Here is a 19,203-nt window from a genome sequence, read left to right on the forward strand (position 1 = left end):
TCTCCAGGAACAAGCAAATGCCACAACAGTATAATGGATAGTGTGTTGTATTTATGTGTGTGTGTGTGTATACATATTATGCAACATATACATATATTTTATATACACACATGTATACACACATACATATAAACATATCTATATTTATATATGTATTGCACCACTCATACTATTCAGTAGGGTAGATGGGGAAAGACAGGCCTGAATGTCCTCACCCAACGCAGGGTGGAGGGTTTTTAGTGCAGCTAGGATTTCAGAGGAATGTCAGATTAAGTGCAAACTGAAACTATGAAGAGCAAACAATGTGTTTGGAGTGACTCTGTTTTAGAGCAGAAGATATTAATGATAACACAAGGTCTAATTTCCATACTGTTTGATCAGGTAACACCTTTCCGCACAACTGGGGGACTTTGTTCCAGTTGGAACTACTGTTTGGCCAAGAGGGAGGGATGCTTTTGGTAAGCGCTGAATGGGATAGGGTGTTTACACTAACCACAGTAGACCAAAGCCTTCTTCTGGTTAACTCCTTGCAGTAATAAGGCTTGAGTTGTCGTGTGCAAGTCCCCTTACATGGAAATGAAGCAAGTTTGCGTTTTTAAGCTGGATACTCATGTTTGACTACTGAACATAAGAATAATCTGCCTTATCCATACCTGCACTCTTCTTCACTTCCCTGCGCATGCGCTTCAGACGCTTTAACATCCCTCTCAGGTCAGTGATACCATACTGAAAAGCAATCTTCTCATATTCACTGGGATTCGCATTCTTCAGGAGCTCCCACACATCTACCTCAGGTTCTTCCTCTTGCTGTTTAATCTCCCTAACAGTAGCAAAATAAAATTATGGGAGAAGAGTTAGTGAGGCTTTATCACACTATAAAAAAAGGTGAAGCTGAATCTATGGTGAGGTTAGAAATGTTTTGATCAAAATTTGAAGGCTGCCATCATATTTTTTTATTTCACTCAGTATGAGTGGAATAGCTCAGAATGACATTCACACCTGACTTTACACTTCTTCAAGACAGAATTTGGATATAAGTTTTAATTTGGCCTTTTCTGATGTAATCGGTTATGAGAGTTTTTATATTGCTTCATTATTTAAAAAAAATACAGTTTGAACATGTGGTACTATAATAGCATATGGGCTAATCCCACTTAAATCAGTTTTATCTGTTGTAATTGAGTGGAATCAGTTGCAATTTATGATGGCACCACTGAGATCTGAGTCTAATCTGTACATTTCATAATTATATAAAAATGCTTTCAAACGATGAGTCCCTGTAACTGCTACTAGGAGTGACCAATGAAAGGACATGAAATCCAAGGGAATCTGGGTCTGTTTATAGTTACACCAGTGCTTCTCAGAGTTACTTAAAGTTGGCATATGGATAGGAACTGGAGATTTCCACACCAGCTTGGACTTGCAAGATGGATCTGTTGGCTTCCGTGTTTATCTCAGTCTTAAGAGCAGGAAGTGTTTTCAGAGGCCTGTGTGAATAGCATCACCTTTATACAGAAGTTTCAATACCGTATTTATTATCTGCAACTCCAGGCTAAGACAACCAATAAAGAGAAGTATAATTATTTTCACAATGGCAGCCATTAAATGAGTGAACAATGGAAGCATCCTAAACAAAATTATAATTTTTGAGATTGACATCTTAGCTCAAAAAAGTGAACTGCTAGAACAGTCCGGGAATTGGAGCAGAAATCTAGACATTTTTTCCTGTGAATTCTTTGGGATCAGACCAGGATCATTCTGCTTTGATCTGTTTAGTCTAATGAAACCAATACTTTTGAACACAGTGAGAAAATAAACATTTGAGAAATAAAAAAAGACTGAGCTTTGGAGTGAGACACTGTTGGAGCTCAGCTTTATGAAGTCTGACAGAGAATTTTCTTTAACATATACTGAAATAGCACTGGGGGTCCCTGAGAATCTCTGCGTAGTTGGATGAGGAACTATGGAAAACCATTTTGCTGTTTAATCCATGAGGTTTATTAATTTTCATAATATGCCAGTGTTATTTTAGAAAGGAAAAAAGCTTCTCACTGAGGAGTCTTTGAAATACTTACATTGTTATCTTAGAATTATTGCTAGACAATCTCAGGCATGTAATTTTATGTTTCTTTCCTTTTACTTTTTTCTGTGCTCATGCTTTCTGGAGGGTGACTATGTACAGCAAACACTGGCTTTTCAGTGAGATTACTTCTGCATGGTGGCAAGTTGAGATCAGCTTGCAAACATATGTAAAAGCTGACACACCGCATGGGGTGGCATTCTCCTCTCCCAGGGCTGGCCACTTGCCATGCAATGCCTGTCCGTGCTAAGGAGAGGTACACTCCATGGGAATCAAGATAATGTACCCCTTTGAATCAGGCAGTAGTTGAGAATGAGGATCGGTTGGAGTATCCTGATTTTCAACCAGCTTGAAATAATTAATGTCAGACTCTTTTTCCTCTTGCATAACTGGAGAACAAATTGTGACACTTAGAGCAAACCAGTTTTGTTCTGAGACCACAATAGTTTCTGCTGTGGGTAGTGGGCAAATTGGTATTTCCTAAGCAGACTGACCTCTCTACAAAATTGCTGTCAGATCTTTTCCCCGAAAATGTGCATTTCGTTGAAAGATGTACTTTTTTAAAAAAAAGGACCTAAATGTTTCGGTGTTTTTGAAATCTTGTGCCTTTTGGAATTTCGTGCCATTACGGATCCATTGCATTGATGAAGCATAACCAGTCACAGAGTGGCTTACTGAGATAAGAACTGGTTTGTCTTCCTGCAAGACCAGCACGAAATTAGAAAATAGGCAGTATATAGATTCTATGCATTTAGGTTTTTTTTTAAAAAACATGTTTCAAGTATTATGCACCACAGGTGAAAAGTTCTAGCTCTTTCCTTGGTAACATAAACATACAAAAGAGAAGGAATGCACCTGCAACATTGCCTCTTGAAAAAATTGAAAAGAAAACTTATTTTTCTTCATAAAAATGGATATTAATATCCACACTCGGGCTTAATTAGAAATCTTATTCAATTAAGCTCAGAAGTATGAGGTTGCATTTCAGTGCCTGAAGCAAGGAGGTGGTGAACCGATTTGATCAATATCAAATAATGGTGTTTAAAAACTAAAAGTTTGCTTTGCCCATTAACCACATGATAGGTATACTATGTTTATATGGCTATACAGTATTTATCTTACAAAACATGTGAGTTACTTGTTAGTGAAGTGATAATGACTCTTAAATCACATTTCTCTTTCCACAAAAACACCAAGACCTCTTACATGCAACTCTCATGTTGCTAATAAAACACCCCACAGGCAGTCATGAGAACTGTCATGGTAAGTTGTATTAGTATGATAAAAAGTCAAACTGAAGATCCTAATTAGGGATGAGAAGATTAAAAAACCAAAGACCTGGTGAATTTGAATCGGCTCAGGTAATTCTTTCACTGCCTACTTTTATCTTCAGCCTTTCCTGTTTGCTTTAGTTGCTTAAATACTATCCTCACCATCATAGCCCATGAGCCCATCTTGAACTTTTTATGTAGTGAATACTGCATACTGGGTTTTCCTCTTTCAGAGTAAGTGATAAATGAGATAAAGGATCTAGTTCCTTTTCCAATACTCTATGGTCATTGATTTCCATAGCATATAAAATTTCTGTGATAAATTTAAAAAAATGACTAATTAACTCTCTTGTCTTAACCTGTTAAAAGACTAAACCGGGTTTAAGGTCTGAAATAGCTAGAGACATAATTATCATAACACCAGATTTTCAAGGCAAACCAGAGAAATATGTGCAAACCAGAGAAACATGTGCCAAGTTTTTCTCCATCACAGCATTTAAGGTGAATAAAACGCCATTGAACATTGTGTGCACATATTGAAGCAGAAAGCTACAAAGAATTAATACCAATGTCTATGGTTTGAAAGCATGATATATGATTTTTCATATCAGGATGCTTATAGAATCAAGTTAAGATGTACTCAAAGAGGTAAATTTAACCCTTTCAGGTTTTACCCTTGCACCAGACTCAATTTTCTGCACTGCTCATCCCTGTGTAGGAAATTCTTCCCCTCTACCTTCCATGCAAACACAAAATAAACAGCAAGTTAACTAAATGTTATTGGCCTCTTTAGGTTGTGGCTCACTTTTTTCCCAGTGCGCTCAAATCTGAGGTTTCTTTTCTGCACACTTAAAGGTACAATTAACTGAGCATTTGCGTATTATACTATGAGAAAGATAGTTAGAAACATAGAAAAAAATGAAAGGTCAGAAAATTCTTAAGAAGTTATTAATGCTACACCTGACTCTTTCTGTGTGCGAACCTAATGGTTTGCAATCCACACCTGCTCACTGCATCACTTGGTTCTCACCTACGTTTCAGGAGACCACTAAAGTCAAGTTCTCCTGCATCGTCTTGTCCATCACCGCTGTTATTAATAGAAAAAGATCAAATCTTTGTTTAATACAGGAAGACTTAGACAACACACATTGCAAACGCTCTACGTGTCTCATATACTCAACACTGTCCAGACACACAAATAATGGTATAAAATCAACACAAACTTGTATTCTTTTTCACACGAATTATGTTTCCTTAGGCAGTTGTGAAAAATAACACAAAGGTTTGTATTGCTTGTTATTATACTTTGATGACAAATTTTTGTAACTGCATACATAAATTTGCCAAGATTTGTGTTAGATTTCAGTAACACAAATAAATGTGAGCTAGTCAACACAACGAGCTTTGTTTTTCATTTCCATAGTGTATGTGTATAAAAACAAAGGGCTTGTGCTGATCTTTTGCTATGAACGTAAAACAAAGATTTGCATTGCTGGGTGGTGCTTTTAACAATGCATAGCTGTGTCAAATACTGATTGCAAAGCATTACACTTAAGATTTAACCTTTCTCTAAATGAAGGGAGAAAGCAGTTAAAAAAAGAAGAAACAGTACATTGTACATTTTTACAGATAGAATCACAGTCCTGTGAAGGTGCATTTCTTTCTATAATGTGACCTTAAGCAGTAATACCTTATTATAAAGCACATATAGACAAAAGAAATGCCCTTAATATTTGTAAAAAGTAAGGGCAAAATCCTGCAAATGTTAAGTCAAATGATGCCAATATTTCATCCCAGATTTTGCATGCAAGATATTACTTAGAAAATCAGAAAATATTCAGATATCCTCATATGCTTGGGCAGAATAGTTATTGCAGTTTTTTTTTAAATGTGCTCAAGAAAGGAGTGCACCTTGAATGTAATATCTTTTGCATTTACTCTTTAAATCAAATCCCTCTAAATAAAAACAGTTACTTCTGAATCACAGCTTTGCTTGTATGTGTAAATTAACAAACTGCATTCATTTTCTGTTTGTAAAACATTTTCATTCTGAATGCTTCTGTCCTTCTAAGACAATTTTCTCCATAAAAGGTAAAGATGACATGTATACTGGTTTGAATTACTATTTTATCACAGTCTATACTGGTTTGAATTGCTATTTTACCACAAAGGTAACTAACAAAAGAAAATACTTCAGACACAATGGTTTATCTTATGCCTCTGCAATATATTATTTGTAGTTTTTTCTGTAACGATGGCTTTATGACACACTTTTTTACAGTAACATAACATAAAGCCAGATTCTATCTTCTTGAAATCAGTGTAAATTTTCTCTCTGCTTTTAATCAGTACAGGCTTGGGACCAGGAACTTTCATATCGTAGCTGACAATTTTCAGGAAACACGTGGTAGAATATTTTAGTGAATTAAAATACAATTTTAAAAACCTCTAAAACCCCAGATATTTAATTGCCTTAAATATTCCATCTTCCCTTAAAGCAATGACACTGTAATTTCACAGTAGAGTATTTAATATCATATGTACTGTCTATGTGTTGTAACTATTCCATTCTACCCACTACCGACTACCCTAAACCCCACTTCTTTAATCTTTATTTACAAAAACTTTTTTTTAAAATACTTGATACAATTGTCTGCCAAGATTGCTGCAAGTTCTGTGCATGCTACCAGCATCCATTACTGAGGAGCTTCATAGGATCACTGTTTGAAGTTACCTTCTTTTGAAAGCAGATCTGATGTCAATGGATGGAACAACTTGGGAAGATTCTATGAAATAACAGTGATACAGGAATTAAAAACACAATTTGAAATTAATGTAATTTATGTAATCAATGTAATTTGGCATATGAAACTTGTTCAGTTTCCTGCTAAGTGACCACAGTTTGTGCTGCTCCTTTGGCATTAAGTTCCAATAAATGCAAAGCTGCCCAGTGCTAAGCTAAGTTTACTTAATTGCAGTTCTGCATAGGAGATCTGTCTCTGATGTTTCTCGCCGATCCCCTTCCTGCCTATACACAGGCTCTGGCCTTTTGGTCTTCCCTATCCTTATGCTTTCTTTCCTGCTTGCATCTTGCACTTTCCCAGTACGCTCAGCATCAGAGGAAAGAGGCAGTCTTCTCTACAACTACAGACTCATGTTGATGCTCGGTGCAGGGATGAATCTCCCTGGTGTGAATTACCCATTTGTGCCAGCCTGAATCAGATTAAATGGTTCTGGTCCACAGGCAGTGAAGGGGTGCAGCCAGGCTGGCCCCTGCCTCGCTGGCCTCTGAATATACACACCAACCTATGCCCCTCGGGCTGTCAGTCAGCTGTCAAATGTCCCCTTAACTGTGACCGGCTTCCCCTGACTGACGAACAAACAGACCGGTCTAGGCACATGCTTTGTGAGAGTGAACAACTATTTTGTCCACTGGCCCTGGCATTTCGAAAGACATCCATCCTTCTCCGTCTGATTGTGCAGGTACGCGCGTGCTGTTGTGCTGGCAGAACTGCTCTCAAAGGGAAAGATAAGCCTGTGGGTTAACGTTTGTCAGAGCAAGGCCTTCTATAACACAGAAGTAGACAAAGGTATGACTCTCCAGTGCTCTCCACATTGTGCTGTTCTTTATTTTGATGAAGAGTGGAAGAAATAGCTTTCTGGAGTATGATCATACCGTGCCTGAACAGGGTGCAAACCACTGGCAAGCCATGACCACTCCACGTCCCTCTGCTCAGATGCTGCCAGATGAAGCCTTGCTCTCTGAATAGCCCTAAGCCTAGCTCTCTGTCTAGCGTGCCAGAGCCTGGTTTGAATTCAATACAAGTTTCATCTGCCAGCTTTTCTAATTTTTGGATAAATGTCTCACATGCTATCTATCCCAATGTTAATTTAAACAATAAATTACAGACACTTAAGAAAATTCTCTGAGCTCTATGCTAAAAATGTTCACTTTAAGCATTACTTAATTTAAAGGTTATGAACAAAATTAGGTGGCATTTCAGGTTAAAAAAGAGAAATCTTTATAAAGCTTTACAGACACAAGTGGCATCTTACCAGTGACTTCAAGGTCAAAAGAGCAACTATCAAACTTGTCCTTATAAGATACTTCACAGCGATAGTTCCCTGCGAAGTTTTCCTTAGCTTGAATGATATGCATCTCAAATGTGTGAATCTAAAAATCAAACATAATTGTTCATTAATGTGGGGTATACATTTGCACAAAGCAGAATTGAAAATATTAGTCTTTCAGACCTAAACCAGGGGTAAGGAATAACTTGAATAAAGGGCTCTGGAAAGAATCTGGAACCCAGAAATGGCAATGGAAAACTTTGATTTTCCCACTACTACTTGTCCTGTGCCGGGAGAGCAGAAAAGTCTGCTTCTGCGCAGGGTCAGAGATCATCACTGAGATCTGCATGGGGAAGCCAGGGCCAGAATCCACTGCTCTTGAATTTCTACCTGTTGTCTTAAACTGATCTTTAAGCTGTCTTTGGAGCTTTGCCCCTGTAAGAAGGAAAAGCAAAACCACACCTTACTGTGACGCTCAAAGGACTCTTTCAACTGCAGGTGCTTCCCCGCTTTACTGGCCAAGTCCATCCATTTTCCTTTAAACCACTTAACATTTGGCTTTCGGAGAAGATCTTTGGCTTCTACTTTGGCTATAAATGTAATATTCTCGCCTTTTAAAAAGAGAAAAGAATAATGCAGTCATTGAGGAACATGTGGTTGGTCAGTCACGTCTGTACAAGTTTCTTTTACTACTGCTCCTTCCAGTGTCCAGGTGCTAGCTCTACCACAACAATCAGAATCAGATGGAGTCACACAGGCTATGACAGTCCTGCAGTGTTACAGAGATTAATGATTCTGGGTCTGGAAGCCTTCTGCCCATGTCAGTGTGGAGCTTGAGGCACGGAGAAGCAGGATAAATTAGTTGAGGCAAAACTCCATGTTGTCATGGGCGACTTGTTCCCAATATTCGAATTCTCTTGCTTAAAACAAGCGCAGGTGTTCCTAGGCTACCAGGCAGTTGTAACATGAATAAACTCCAGTCTGGAAAAGAAAGCCTGGAGCTCTTCATGCATTTCTATCATTAAATCTTTAAGCTGAGAAGGGAGGGGAAAGAGTCTTCTCTAAACAATAATTTGGGAATAGTAAAAGTTAGCTCCATTTTCAGAACACCCCTGCCCAGCCCCTGCTGAGTTTCCATCCTAACATTCAGTCTCCAGAGGAGAATACGGCTAACCCCTTATATTTATTTTCCAAATAAATCCTCCCCAAATGCTCTTTTTCTGCTCAGAAGATGAGAAAAATAATAGGCATGTATAAAAAAACCCCCCATCTAACCATGTCTTAGTGTATCCAAGTACACAGCAGACATATTAAGTAGCCTGTACTGAACTTCTCACCATTGCTGCTACCCTGCTTAGGGTGCAGCTACCTTACCATGTTAATATGGCTCAGGTGAACCTCCTAACTGTCCCCATTTACTGTGCTCTGGTTCATAACACAGAAAGTCCTCACAGTGCTTGAACTGGATTCCTCTGGCATGAAATTAAAACCAAAGATGTTTTAATCTGAGAGTTTACCACCTGTGCTCCAACCGTTCATAGGTGTGTAGACGTCCAGGCTAAACCACAGCTAGTCCAGAGCAAATGCCCCAGAATGGTTACAGTGGGGGTGACCCTACCAGCTTCCCTACAGAGCTGCTCCTATTAATCTAATTGCTAATTTACACACAGCTGTAGGGTACAAAAGTTGACCCAGCAATCTCTAAGCTACATTTCAGGCCTTTGGGTAGATCTTCCTGACATATCAATAACAGTACAGCCAACAGCATCACAGTAACCAGCTCCCTTCTCCAGAAACTATACCTCTTACCCATTGTGTTCAGTAAACTCAGATTTTGCTGAGTTGTGCTCAGATTTTGAACTTGTCTTGAATTAAACAATTGGTTTTTGCTTCTCTTTGTACAGTCCTTTTTGCCTTCAAGGAGTGGAGTTCACACCCAACTAAAATCAGTGGAAGTACTTGTAGCTGAGGGCAGAAGCTGAGTGTCACAGGAACTGCACATACCTTTCCAGGATCTGCCTCAGTCTCTGTCTCTCTGGAAGTGGCTTTTGATTTTGTTTCTAAGCACTTACCAACGCTCACTGAACCGCTCTGAGGTTTTTCAACAAATAAAGTGGATCTTTGGGTGTCGTCGCATTTTTCTGTCTCTTCTGGAGCTCCTCCTTCTCCAATAGACCATACTGAGATGCAGAGAGAGAGGGAAATGTCAATCATCTGAGCATGTTTTACTCCCTCCAAAATACACTTACCTGAACTCACTAAACTCTCTAACCCTATTACCTCTCTCTTCAGATGTCCTGAAAGATATGTAAGTTTTTGTTCACACTGACATCCATTGCTTGGCTGTCACATTGTATACAGTTCCTGCAAGAACGCTACCTCTGTGGTGACAGAAAATGAAACTATCAGGGAGGAAGAGAGGGGAACCTGATCAGCCAAGTCGGGTACTGAGCGACTCGAATGGCACCAGCATTCAACCATGAGTGCTTTACAGAGGCAATGCACAAAGGTCAGCTCTTTGTTTTTCAGAAGAGACAGAGGTTCTGAAAACACAAACAGCTATAAGCACAAACAAAACACATATGATGCGTAGTTTTGGTGGGTCTCTCTTAAGCCTGAACTCAGTCAGTTGCACAAGTCAGTTTTTCCTCTTTGTCCGCAAAATAGGGCAGGGATGAAGCTTACTTTTGAACTTCGTTCTCTTTTACCATGACAGAAGCAGGGAGTTTGGGGATCAGTCAGTACGACATCCTGCCCCATGCACAGGCTGATGTTTTACAGAGAAATAGGTCGTCAGATGGAAATGAGTGTGTCGCATGTTCAGACACAGCACCTTCTTTTCTGGAAATTGAGATTTTGGAACTGAGAAGGAACAACGGTACTGAGAGAAACAGCAAGTGAGCAGTCTCCCCAGGGCAGAGAACTATGCCAGCACAGCTGTGCATTTCTGGTCTTTCTGCATATCTGAAGAGCCCTGGCTTTGTGCTATGCAGTTACGTCTTGGGTAAATACATGCAAAACTGTGGTCAAAGCTGATTCCTAACAGAAAAAGCAGGGAGAGCAAGGCAGTGAATGTCTCTCTGTTACCTGCTACCTTTCTACAGAGAGACAAAGCACATGTCTCATATTCCAAATGAGAACTTGCAGAGCCCAAGTGCCACGTCTCCTTTTTTGGGGGAGTTATGGCCCGTGCATAGGGGAAACTGAGTAAAGCCAGTGCTGCCCTGCTAGTACTGAAGAGCAGAGAAATGTGGAAATGTACGGCTATAATTAACAAAGCCACCTGTCTCTTTCAAATCAGAGCTGCATCTCCCTTGTTCCCCTTGAACTGCTAATTGTTTCAGAAGCAAAGGTAGCTTTTTATAGTTTATCCAATCCTCTTTTGGTTTCATAACTAGCATAAATGAGGAACCAGTCACACAACCCTTCTCACTTAGTCAAAACCTGGTCTTGAAATGAAAAGGTCCTTCCCCTGCTCAGTATTTTCTGTAGAAACTCATTTGCCAGAAGTCATAATTGTCTTTCTACCGTGTAGAGATTACTGGTATGGGAACCTTTTTAACTCATGAAAATTTCCATTGCTCAGGAATGCAACACAACTCCTGACAACCATGGGAAAAAAAATGCAACCAAACTGTTTTTATACACACATGTATATACACATATATGAAAACATACACACAGGTATACATGAACACAAATATATATAGATACACATCTATATATACTCTCTCTATAATCTAGATGCTTAGATTATGCCAGTATAACATGCTAGTATATATGGAAACAATGTAAGAACGAGTGGGAGTTACTGGTGTGAATAAAATGATGTGACAATGCTTGGTACAGGAACTGGTCACGTGCAGTAACAAACCTAAGACGCCACAGGGTGAAATGGAAAAAGGATATTAATAAATGGAAGAAGTTTACATAGAGTCATTAATTCAGTATCACATAAAATAACACCTAGATATTATCATCATCTTTAGATATTAACGTTTTCCTATTTATTAAACAAACAGAACAAAACGTGGGTTTGACGTTGGCTCAGGGGGCTGGCATAGGCGGCTATGCCAGGTCAATAGCCATGGTTGAAGTACCTGCTGCTCATTTTGTTCCAGAGGCTGCAAATCCTGAAACCACAAAAGTGGGTGCAGTATGTGTTACCTGCCAGGGTAGGAAGAAAGAGGTTATGACTTTGCTAAGTTTTCCCCACCGTCCTTTGAGCTGTGAGAAGAAGCCATTCTCCTACAGTTTCCTGGGGCCTGTGTGTGGGATTCAGGTAAGCCACTGTCACCCTGTAGGCTGAGGAGGAAGGGAATAGTTGCATATCTATCTATATAGAAACAGATATAGATAGATAGGTATGTATGTATGTGTAAAATACTGATACGTGTCCTGTCTTGTGCAGCAGAGCCTTCTCTCACTCCTGCTTTAGCTGCTAGAAACCTATTTGCTCTGATACCTAAAAGCATTTCAACAGTTACAGTCTGATACTGTATAAACAATTAAATTAAAATTAAATATAATCTTTAAGAAATAAATTATTAATAATAATTGTATTATGTAAAATTTGGATTGTTTCAACATGTTTTTCAGGAGGTCTCACCTGAATCTTTTCTTTCCGCTGGCTTAGACATCCCATCTGAAAGGGAAGAGCAATTTAGATGACACTGGATCAGAGATCGCAGCTTAACTGACCTCAGATCGTTGGGATTTAAAGAACATTGATTCTTCATGCAAGATTAGACTAGATATTTAGGATCATACCCATGAGGAACTATTTGATCACAGAAAAAGGAAGTGAACAGCTGAAAAATTCAGAAATCTTTCCCCCTTTTCTCTAGAAAATCTAAATTAGTTTAGTTTAATTCCCATTCAAAATTTCCTTTTTAGTAGTTCGTATTTAGAAGGGTACTGTGAAGCTGATGTTTTCTTCATGATTTGTGTAGTTCCAGATGACAGATGAATTTATGTTGTTCAATGTTTATCTGAGGGGACAGTACTTTGAATTATTTAAATAGTCTATTTATTTATCTAGGTTGAGCAAAATAATGATAAAATTAACTTTTAGGGGTTTGTGATTTAAAATGTTATTTATATATTTCGCTTTTACCAATGAGGTCCTCTACTACTGTAAATCAATGTACTGCTACTGACTTTACAGATAGCATTCAGCCCAAAGTTAATAATGCAAATTCTTTTGGGAGAATCAAGAAAATGCAATCATTTAGGGCAGTGAAGATAATTAAGAGCATGTTTTCATTTGACACACTGCAAAGTGTTTTCTAGTGTTCAAAATCTCTGTTTAATTCGCAGTCTATTTTTTAAAAATAGACAATGGATAAATTTTGCCCTTGTCACATCTATCATGATGGACCCCTGTGCCATTGCTTTTCTTTTACAGCCAGCAACCAAAGGTATTTTATCTGCCAGCTTGGCAGCAATGGCTTGGAGCAGTACATTCAAACTACCTTGGAGGTCATATGGCCTAAGGTGAGGTGATAGACAATTATGTGGATAAACCTGTTTTGAAGTCATAAGGCATCTATTTTATTTGTAATTCTGGAATTTGCTCTCAAGACTAACCTTAAAAATGCTCTCCATGCTTGTTGATAGGAAAAGATAAGGGGAGTTGCTTTCAGAGCTGCTAACCGATATTTTACCTTCCAATGGCAGAACTTCTACCAAAGACCTCAAGACTGGACTAGAAAGGAACTTATCTGGTATGAAGGTCTTGTACTTCTGAACAGAGATTAATTTAACGTAGGGCACTTCAAAAAACTTTTTCTCTAATTAGTATGTTTTGAGATCAGTCCAATGGTTTGGACTCTCTCTTCATTAATAGTCGAGAAGAATGCATACATACATACACACACAAAGCACTATCACAGTCCTAACCTGCTGGTGGAGTACTAACTGAAGTGTCATCTTCATCTGTGAAAAGAAATACAAATAAAAAAGTACATAAAGAAACTGAAAGCACAGACGATCATCTGCTTTAAAACAACTATGTGAAAACGTAAAACCTGCAAAAGAAAGGGAAAGAAATCTTAATAGTCAGGAGCATTCACAATGGAAGCTTCAAACTGATGAAGAAAGCTTTGCGTAATTCAGTAGCTGAAATGGTAAACCTTAATGTTTCAAGCAAGTAAAAGAAAAATGAGATGTGGACTGTGATCTATTATTAAATCATGAGTTTATATGAAAGCTGCTGAGTGGTTCTGTTTGTTAGAGATGTAATCCACAGTAAATACAAAAAAGCCACAATGAAATCAAGGTCAATCACATATCTGACCTGAGGAAGATGCCATTTCTCTGGTGTCCGTGTCTGCAATTAAAATGTGCACCATATATGCATTCAGCATCATTAAATCAAGATATGCAACAGTTAAAAATAGTCCCCTGTATTTATACTTTGTAATTTCTGTATTAGAATATTAATTTAAAATGCAAGAAACAACTCATTTTTTCCATATTATAGGAGAATAATTTAAAATAAAGACAGAACTATTATCATCTCACTGGATTTTCTTTTTAATCACACTAAAAGTTGACCATCATCAGGTATTAAATCACTACAAGCAATTGTAGTGATTTCAAGCAAATCTCATAGAGTACATTGAGGTATATATTTATATCAATCAAAAGCCTGAAAAAAACATGAAACTGGCATTAAATCTGAAATGCTGTAATCATGTTTATTAGAAAACCAGAATAAGGTAAAGACTATCTTTACAAGAGTCTCCTACATCTCTTTGAATTTTAGATGTTGACTAGAAACCTCAGAGATATCAGTTTCTGATAAAAATATGCAAAAAGTCTTAGTGTCTTAAAAGCCTAAAGGTAAAAAAAAATTACAATTACCAATGTATCATTTGAAAGGCTAGAATAAACTAGATATATTTATGATTAAATACATATGTAATGTAAAGATAACATGTCTTTTATACAGTATCAGAAAATCATCTGGAGAACATTTCAAAGTGGAGGAAAAGATAGCTGAACAAGAACAACTCTGGAAAAATATTAACCCGTTTTTTTAAGGAGGTTTTGTGTTTTTTGTAGATTTTAAATTTGGGTTTCCAGAACAGAATTTTAAACTCTGAAGTTATCCTTTGATTTTGATCTTAAAGTTACTATTTGTCTATATTTTCTCAAGGACAAATATAATAACTATGACAAAACCACGTATAAAATATAATTGCATTTTTGTAAATACTAGTCATATTAATTTTTTATGCTTGCTTAACCACTGAAGGCTAATTGAAAGTCTGTTAATAGAATTTAGCTACTTAGCCATAACATTTTACTCATTCCTTTTTAACGATTCATCAAACTTCTTTTTAAAAATCCCTTGGGAGGAGGATGTCAGTTGTAAAAGGTAGGCCTACACATGAAGGATTAATGTGTTATCTTGCAAAAATTATTTCTTATTCATAGTAAAAAAAAAAAAAGAATTCGTTTAGTGGAAGAGTTTTCACCACCTGCATCATCCAATTGCATAAGAAGATGTTGATTTTCAGTGAAAGCACAGTAATGATAAAGTCATGTCAGATGTTTTAACATATTGTTCTAGCAACTAAATGAATGCAAGGCTAAGTAATTCCTCTGCAAATCTTTCTCCATATTTCATGAAAGTATAAAGTGTACTTTCAGCTCTTTTTGTCAATAATGTCACCATTGTGGTTGATGATGGCTTGAAGAGGTACAGAATATTCTCTCTGGCCAGAAAAAAAATAAAGATCAATCAGCATAAAACATGTGATGTGATGCACCCTACATGATGATGTATGATAATCACATTATTAGAGGACTCCTCTATTTGACTTCTGTTTTCTTTAAACATTTGAAAAACTAAAACAACAAAAAGGTGTTACTAGTTTTGCAGAGGGATTGCTGAGTTTTCTCCAAGGTAATCTATCATTTTTCAAACAAAATGTTAACGTCAAAGACAAACGAATAAAAACAAACAAACATTTCAGAAGTATCAAAGTGAAAGCACAATTGAATGTGCTGTAAATGGAAAGAGTATGAAAAGAATACATGCTACTAGGATTGTTTTGACAAATGGGTAACTATCAATCCATCAGTCCTTATACCTTAGGCTTCTAGGATGAAATGAACCGATTATTGAACAGATATGAAAAATGGTTGAACAGCTGTAACCGATTTGCTTTCTGTGATGAACAATTGTTTATGTTAGCAATAAATTCTATTTAAAGATAACAAAAATCCCCAAAATACCAGACCTGGTGATAAAACTATGATCATTAGTTCACTGTCCTTATCTTCTGTGAGTAAACTTTTAATGGAATATATTTAGCAATCTGTGTATGACAAGAGCTAAGTATGAAGAAATCACTTCATTCATTTGAGAGGAGGTTGATAGGATGTATTACTCTATAGAGATTTTTGTTCTTTGGCTTCTATTCATCTATGGCACATTTTCATTAACAAATACAATATCTACGTTTATTCCCTTGTATCTAAACAATTGCATTAACTGAGGACCAGGCCTCTTGAAGTTTCATCAGGATTAAAGTCTTGTAGGAGGAAAGAACACTCCATATCTTATAAGTAGCTGATGTAAAACTTTTATACTCACAATCAGTGTAACCTCAATATTAAAATTTCTGACTGCTGACACAGCAAGAGTGTAGAAAAATCTGTCAAAATGTAAGTCATAACTACTGATTTATATATGAACTGCTGATATCAAGAATTTTAGACCTTCTACTTTCCCTTGACTTGAAATCTACCACACAAAAATGGAAGCTGCTATTCTGCTGTCAGTCACATTGTTGATAGATCTAATGTTTTGCAGAAGTGGCAAAATCATATTAATCTATTATTTTACTTTTCTCTTTTTTAGCTGTTTAAAAGAAGACTTGGAAGCCATGTGTCAATGTCAAAAGCCTGGTGCTACAGAACTGAACAGGGGAATTTGGGAATTTACTCCACTGGAGCAGCTTCTCAAACTTGATGTAATCGGCTAACAAGAGCCAGTAAACTAATCAGTCTGTCTTTGTTGTTGTTCCCTGCTCTCACTCACCGACGACCATGGGATCTGGCATGAGGCATATGGCAGGCATATATAGGCAGGGTGGTGAAGAGGGCAGAGACGCTGTTTGGCAGCTGCAGGTGACTTCAGAGTGCCTTAACATTTAGCTGTGCTACTGCACACTGGAGCAAGTGTCCAGGACTAAGGCAGGAGGTAGGTAAACACCACAAAGAGCGAACCCTTGTCTTCATTGTGCATTAATAAATACAGAGTAACTCAACCAACTGGCTGAATCATTTTGGTTTATGCTGAAATTGCGAAGCACAGTTTAACCCTTCTGAGACTAAGAGTTTAAAATTCAGTTGCCTTCAATTATCCATCTGATTTTCAAAGAGTATTCAGCAGTCCCATCGAAGGGCACTTAGCACTTTGGAAGTAGTAACTGAAGTATATACATACAGCAATGGAAGTTTTAGTAGAGAGGAATGCATAAGTGAAACCTGGAGAAATACAAGGATGAAACATGCAAACATTTTAGTAGATGGTTGGATGGAACCTAGAGAAAAAGATATCAGTAAAACATGCAGAAATTTTAGTAGCTCTCTGAATGGCTGGATGGGACCTAAAAAAAGGAATGAGCAAATTGATATTAAAATTCAATTATTATTCTAGCCATTGAGAATACATTTATAACAATATTCAACATATACAATAATGCTAAAATTAAAAACAAAGGCAGAAGAATGTAAATTGAATGAGTATGAAATAATGTAGTAAATTTGGTGGGATTTCTGCTGAGTCACTTTTTTCTTCGAAAATAAAATGGATGGTCCTATATATCCTGATTTTTTTACTAAATTATTTCAGATATTTTTGAAACTAGAAATGCTATAAAAGATTAAAGTACGCAAGAAAATTTTATTTTTACTGCTCTGAGCTACTGATTTACAGTGAAATAACCACAAGATAACAAAGAATTTATCACAGTCCTCCATTTCTTAACTTTACAGTGAACATAAAGGGACATAAATATGTAATTTCACACAGACAATAACTACTAAAAAGAAACAGAACAGTAAAACAGACACACAGATAGGTATACTTTATCTTCCTAACTTCTGCTCTTAACTTTATCTTAGAAATGAGGTGAAAATTATGGACTACATGGCTTACGTGGACTACCAAGCTTTCTTTCTGTGCTGGTTTTGGCTGGGATAGAGTTAATTTTCTTCACAGTAGCTAGTATGGGGCTATGTTTTGGATTTGTGCTGAAAACTGTTGATAATACAGGGATGTTTTACTTACTGCTGAGCAGTGCTTACACAGAGTCAAGGCCTTTTCTGCTTCTCACCCCACCCCACCAGCGAGTAGGCTGGGGGTGCACAAGGAGTTGGGAGGGGACATGGCTGGGACAGCTGACCCCAGCTGACCAAAGGGATATTCCATACCATACGACGTCATGCTCACCATATAAAGCTGGGGAAGAAGAAGGAAGGGGGGGACGTTCCGAGTGGTGGCGTTTGTCTTCCCCAGTAAGCGTTACGCGTGATGGAGCCCTGCTTTCCTGGAGATGGCTGAACACCTGCCTGCCCATGGGAAGTAGTGAATGAATTCCTTGCTTTGCTTTCCTCGTGGGCATGGCTTTTGCTTTACCTGTTAAACTGTCTTTATCTCAACCCATGAGTGTTCTTACTTTTACTCTTCCGATTCTCTCCCCCATCCCACGGGGGGGGAGTGAGCGAGTGGCTGTGTGGGGCTCAGTTGCCGGCTGGGGTTAAACCACGACGCTTTCCTAGATGCCATGTTCCAGCACAGCCTGACTGTGCTGCAGAGAGGGGCTCTCCCAGGTTCCTACAGTGTGCTGTTTCTTATAAATTATCAGCAAAGAGGTCACAACTGCTAACACACAGGTATTGTAGAATTGCTGTGGAATTCAGATATGAAACCTTTCCCATCTCATTCCCATTCAGGGAAGTACCCAAATCTGTTACTTCTGAAGCTACAGAAACAGTTTTATAAATAGCTTGTACAAAAGCTAACCTCTAGCTGGTTCTGTCTTCATTTCCTTGTTGAACCATTCATTTTCTAGTGTAAATGATTTTGGACAGATTGGAAAAATGGAACCTTTTCCTGTTTTGTGAATTATGCTCACCATTATAAAGATTTTCTTCTTGCAGACAAACATGAAGGAATCACTCTAAGAAAATATACTTTCCCTTACTTAGTGATACTCTGCAACAAAACAGGAGCTGATAGCAATGATTGCACTATACCTAATTAAAAGAAAAAATTACTACCGACTGTCTGGCAATGACATCTACATTGCTTTGCAGAGGTGACAGAAGGTCATTCTTTCTTCATATTGGTATTCAGACTTTCACTGGAATTCTTACTGAGGCAACTGTTGCCACCATGGGCTGAAACTGGAAACACTTCCCATACTAGGATCTCAAACAATTTTTTTGCTAGCAAAATCCTCCTAGACAGGGTAAGCACCAAGAAACCATTTTTCCCCTTAGGAAATACCTGTGTGCTTCACTAAATTCAAAACAGAAACAGAATAATTTATAAAAAGATAGTAGAAGTATTTGATAAGATACCTACCATGTTTTCTTTTTTATTCAGTAAAATGTAGACTTGTAAGCAGTGGGGAAAACACCATTCATGTTCAGTTCGGGAACAAAATTTTCTCTCATATCAAAATTAAAGCAAGCAGAACTAACTGCTGGAATAGCTTGAGGCAAGACCTTCATCTTTTTTCCTATCAGTAGGCATGC

The 19,203-nt window shown here is 37.7% G+C and overlaps 1 protein-coding gene across 1 annotated transcript in view; it reads right to left on the bottom strand.

Moving 5' to 3' along the window:
* Window positions 1–13,775, bottom strand: part of MYBPC1 (myosin binding protein C1) — a 47,903-nt gene extending 34,128 nt beyond the window's left edge. The window contains exons 1-9 of the mRNA XM_072870399.1: window positions 13,721–13,775; window positions 13,324–13,359; window positions 12,032–12,067; window positions 9,495–9,602; window positions 7,885–8,033; window positions 7,408–7,525; window positions 6,086–6,137; window positions 4,382–4,438; window positions 654–820 (exon numbers count right to left, since the gene is read on the bottom strand). Coding sequence (XP_072726500.1) covers window positions 654–820; window positions 4,382–4,438; window positions 6,086–6,137; window positions 7,408–7,525; window positions 7,885–8,033; window positions 9,495–9,602; window positions 12,032–12,067; window positions 13,324–13,359; window positions 13,721–13,775 — 778 coding nt within the window. The remainder of the gene's footprint in view (window positions 1–653; window positions 821–4,381; window positions 4,439–6,085; window positions 6,138–7,407; window positions 7,526–7,884; window positions 8,034–9,494; window positions 9,603–12,031; window positions 12,068–13,323; window positions 13,360–13,720) is intronic.
* Between the last annotated feature and the right edge of the window lie 5,428 nt (window positions 13,776–19,203).

Source organism: Ciconia boyciana, chromosome 1, assembly GCF_034638445.1.
Source record: "Ciconia boyciana chromosome 1, ASM3463844v1, whole genome shotgun sequence".
NCBI lineage: Eukaryota > Metazoa > Chordata > Aves > Ciconiiformes > Ciconiidae > Ciconia > Ciconia boyciana.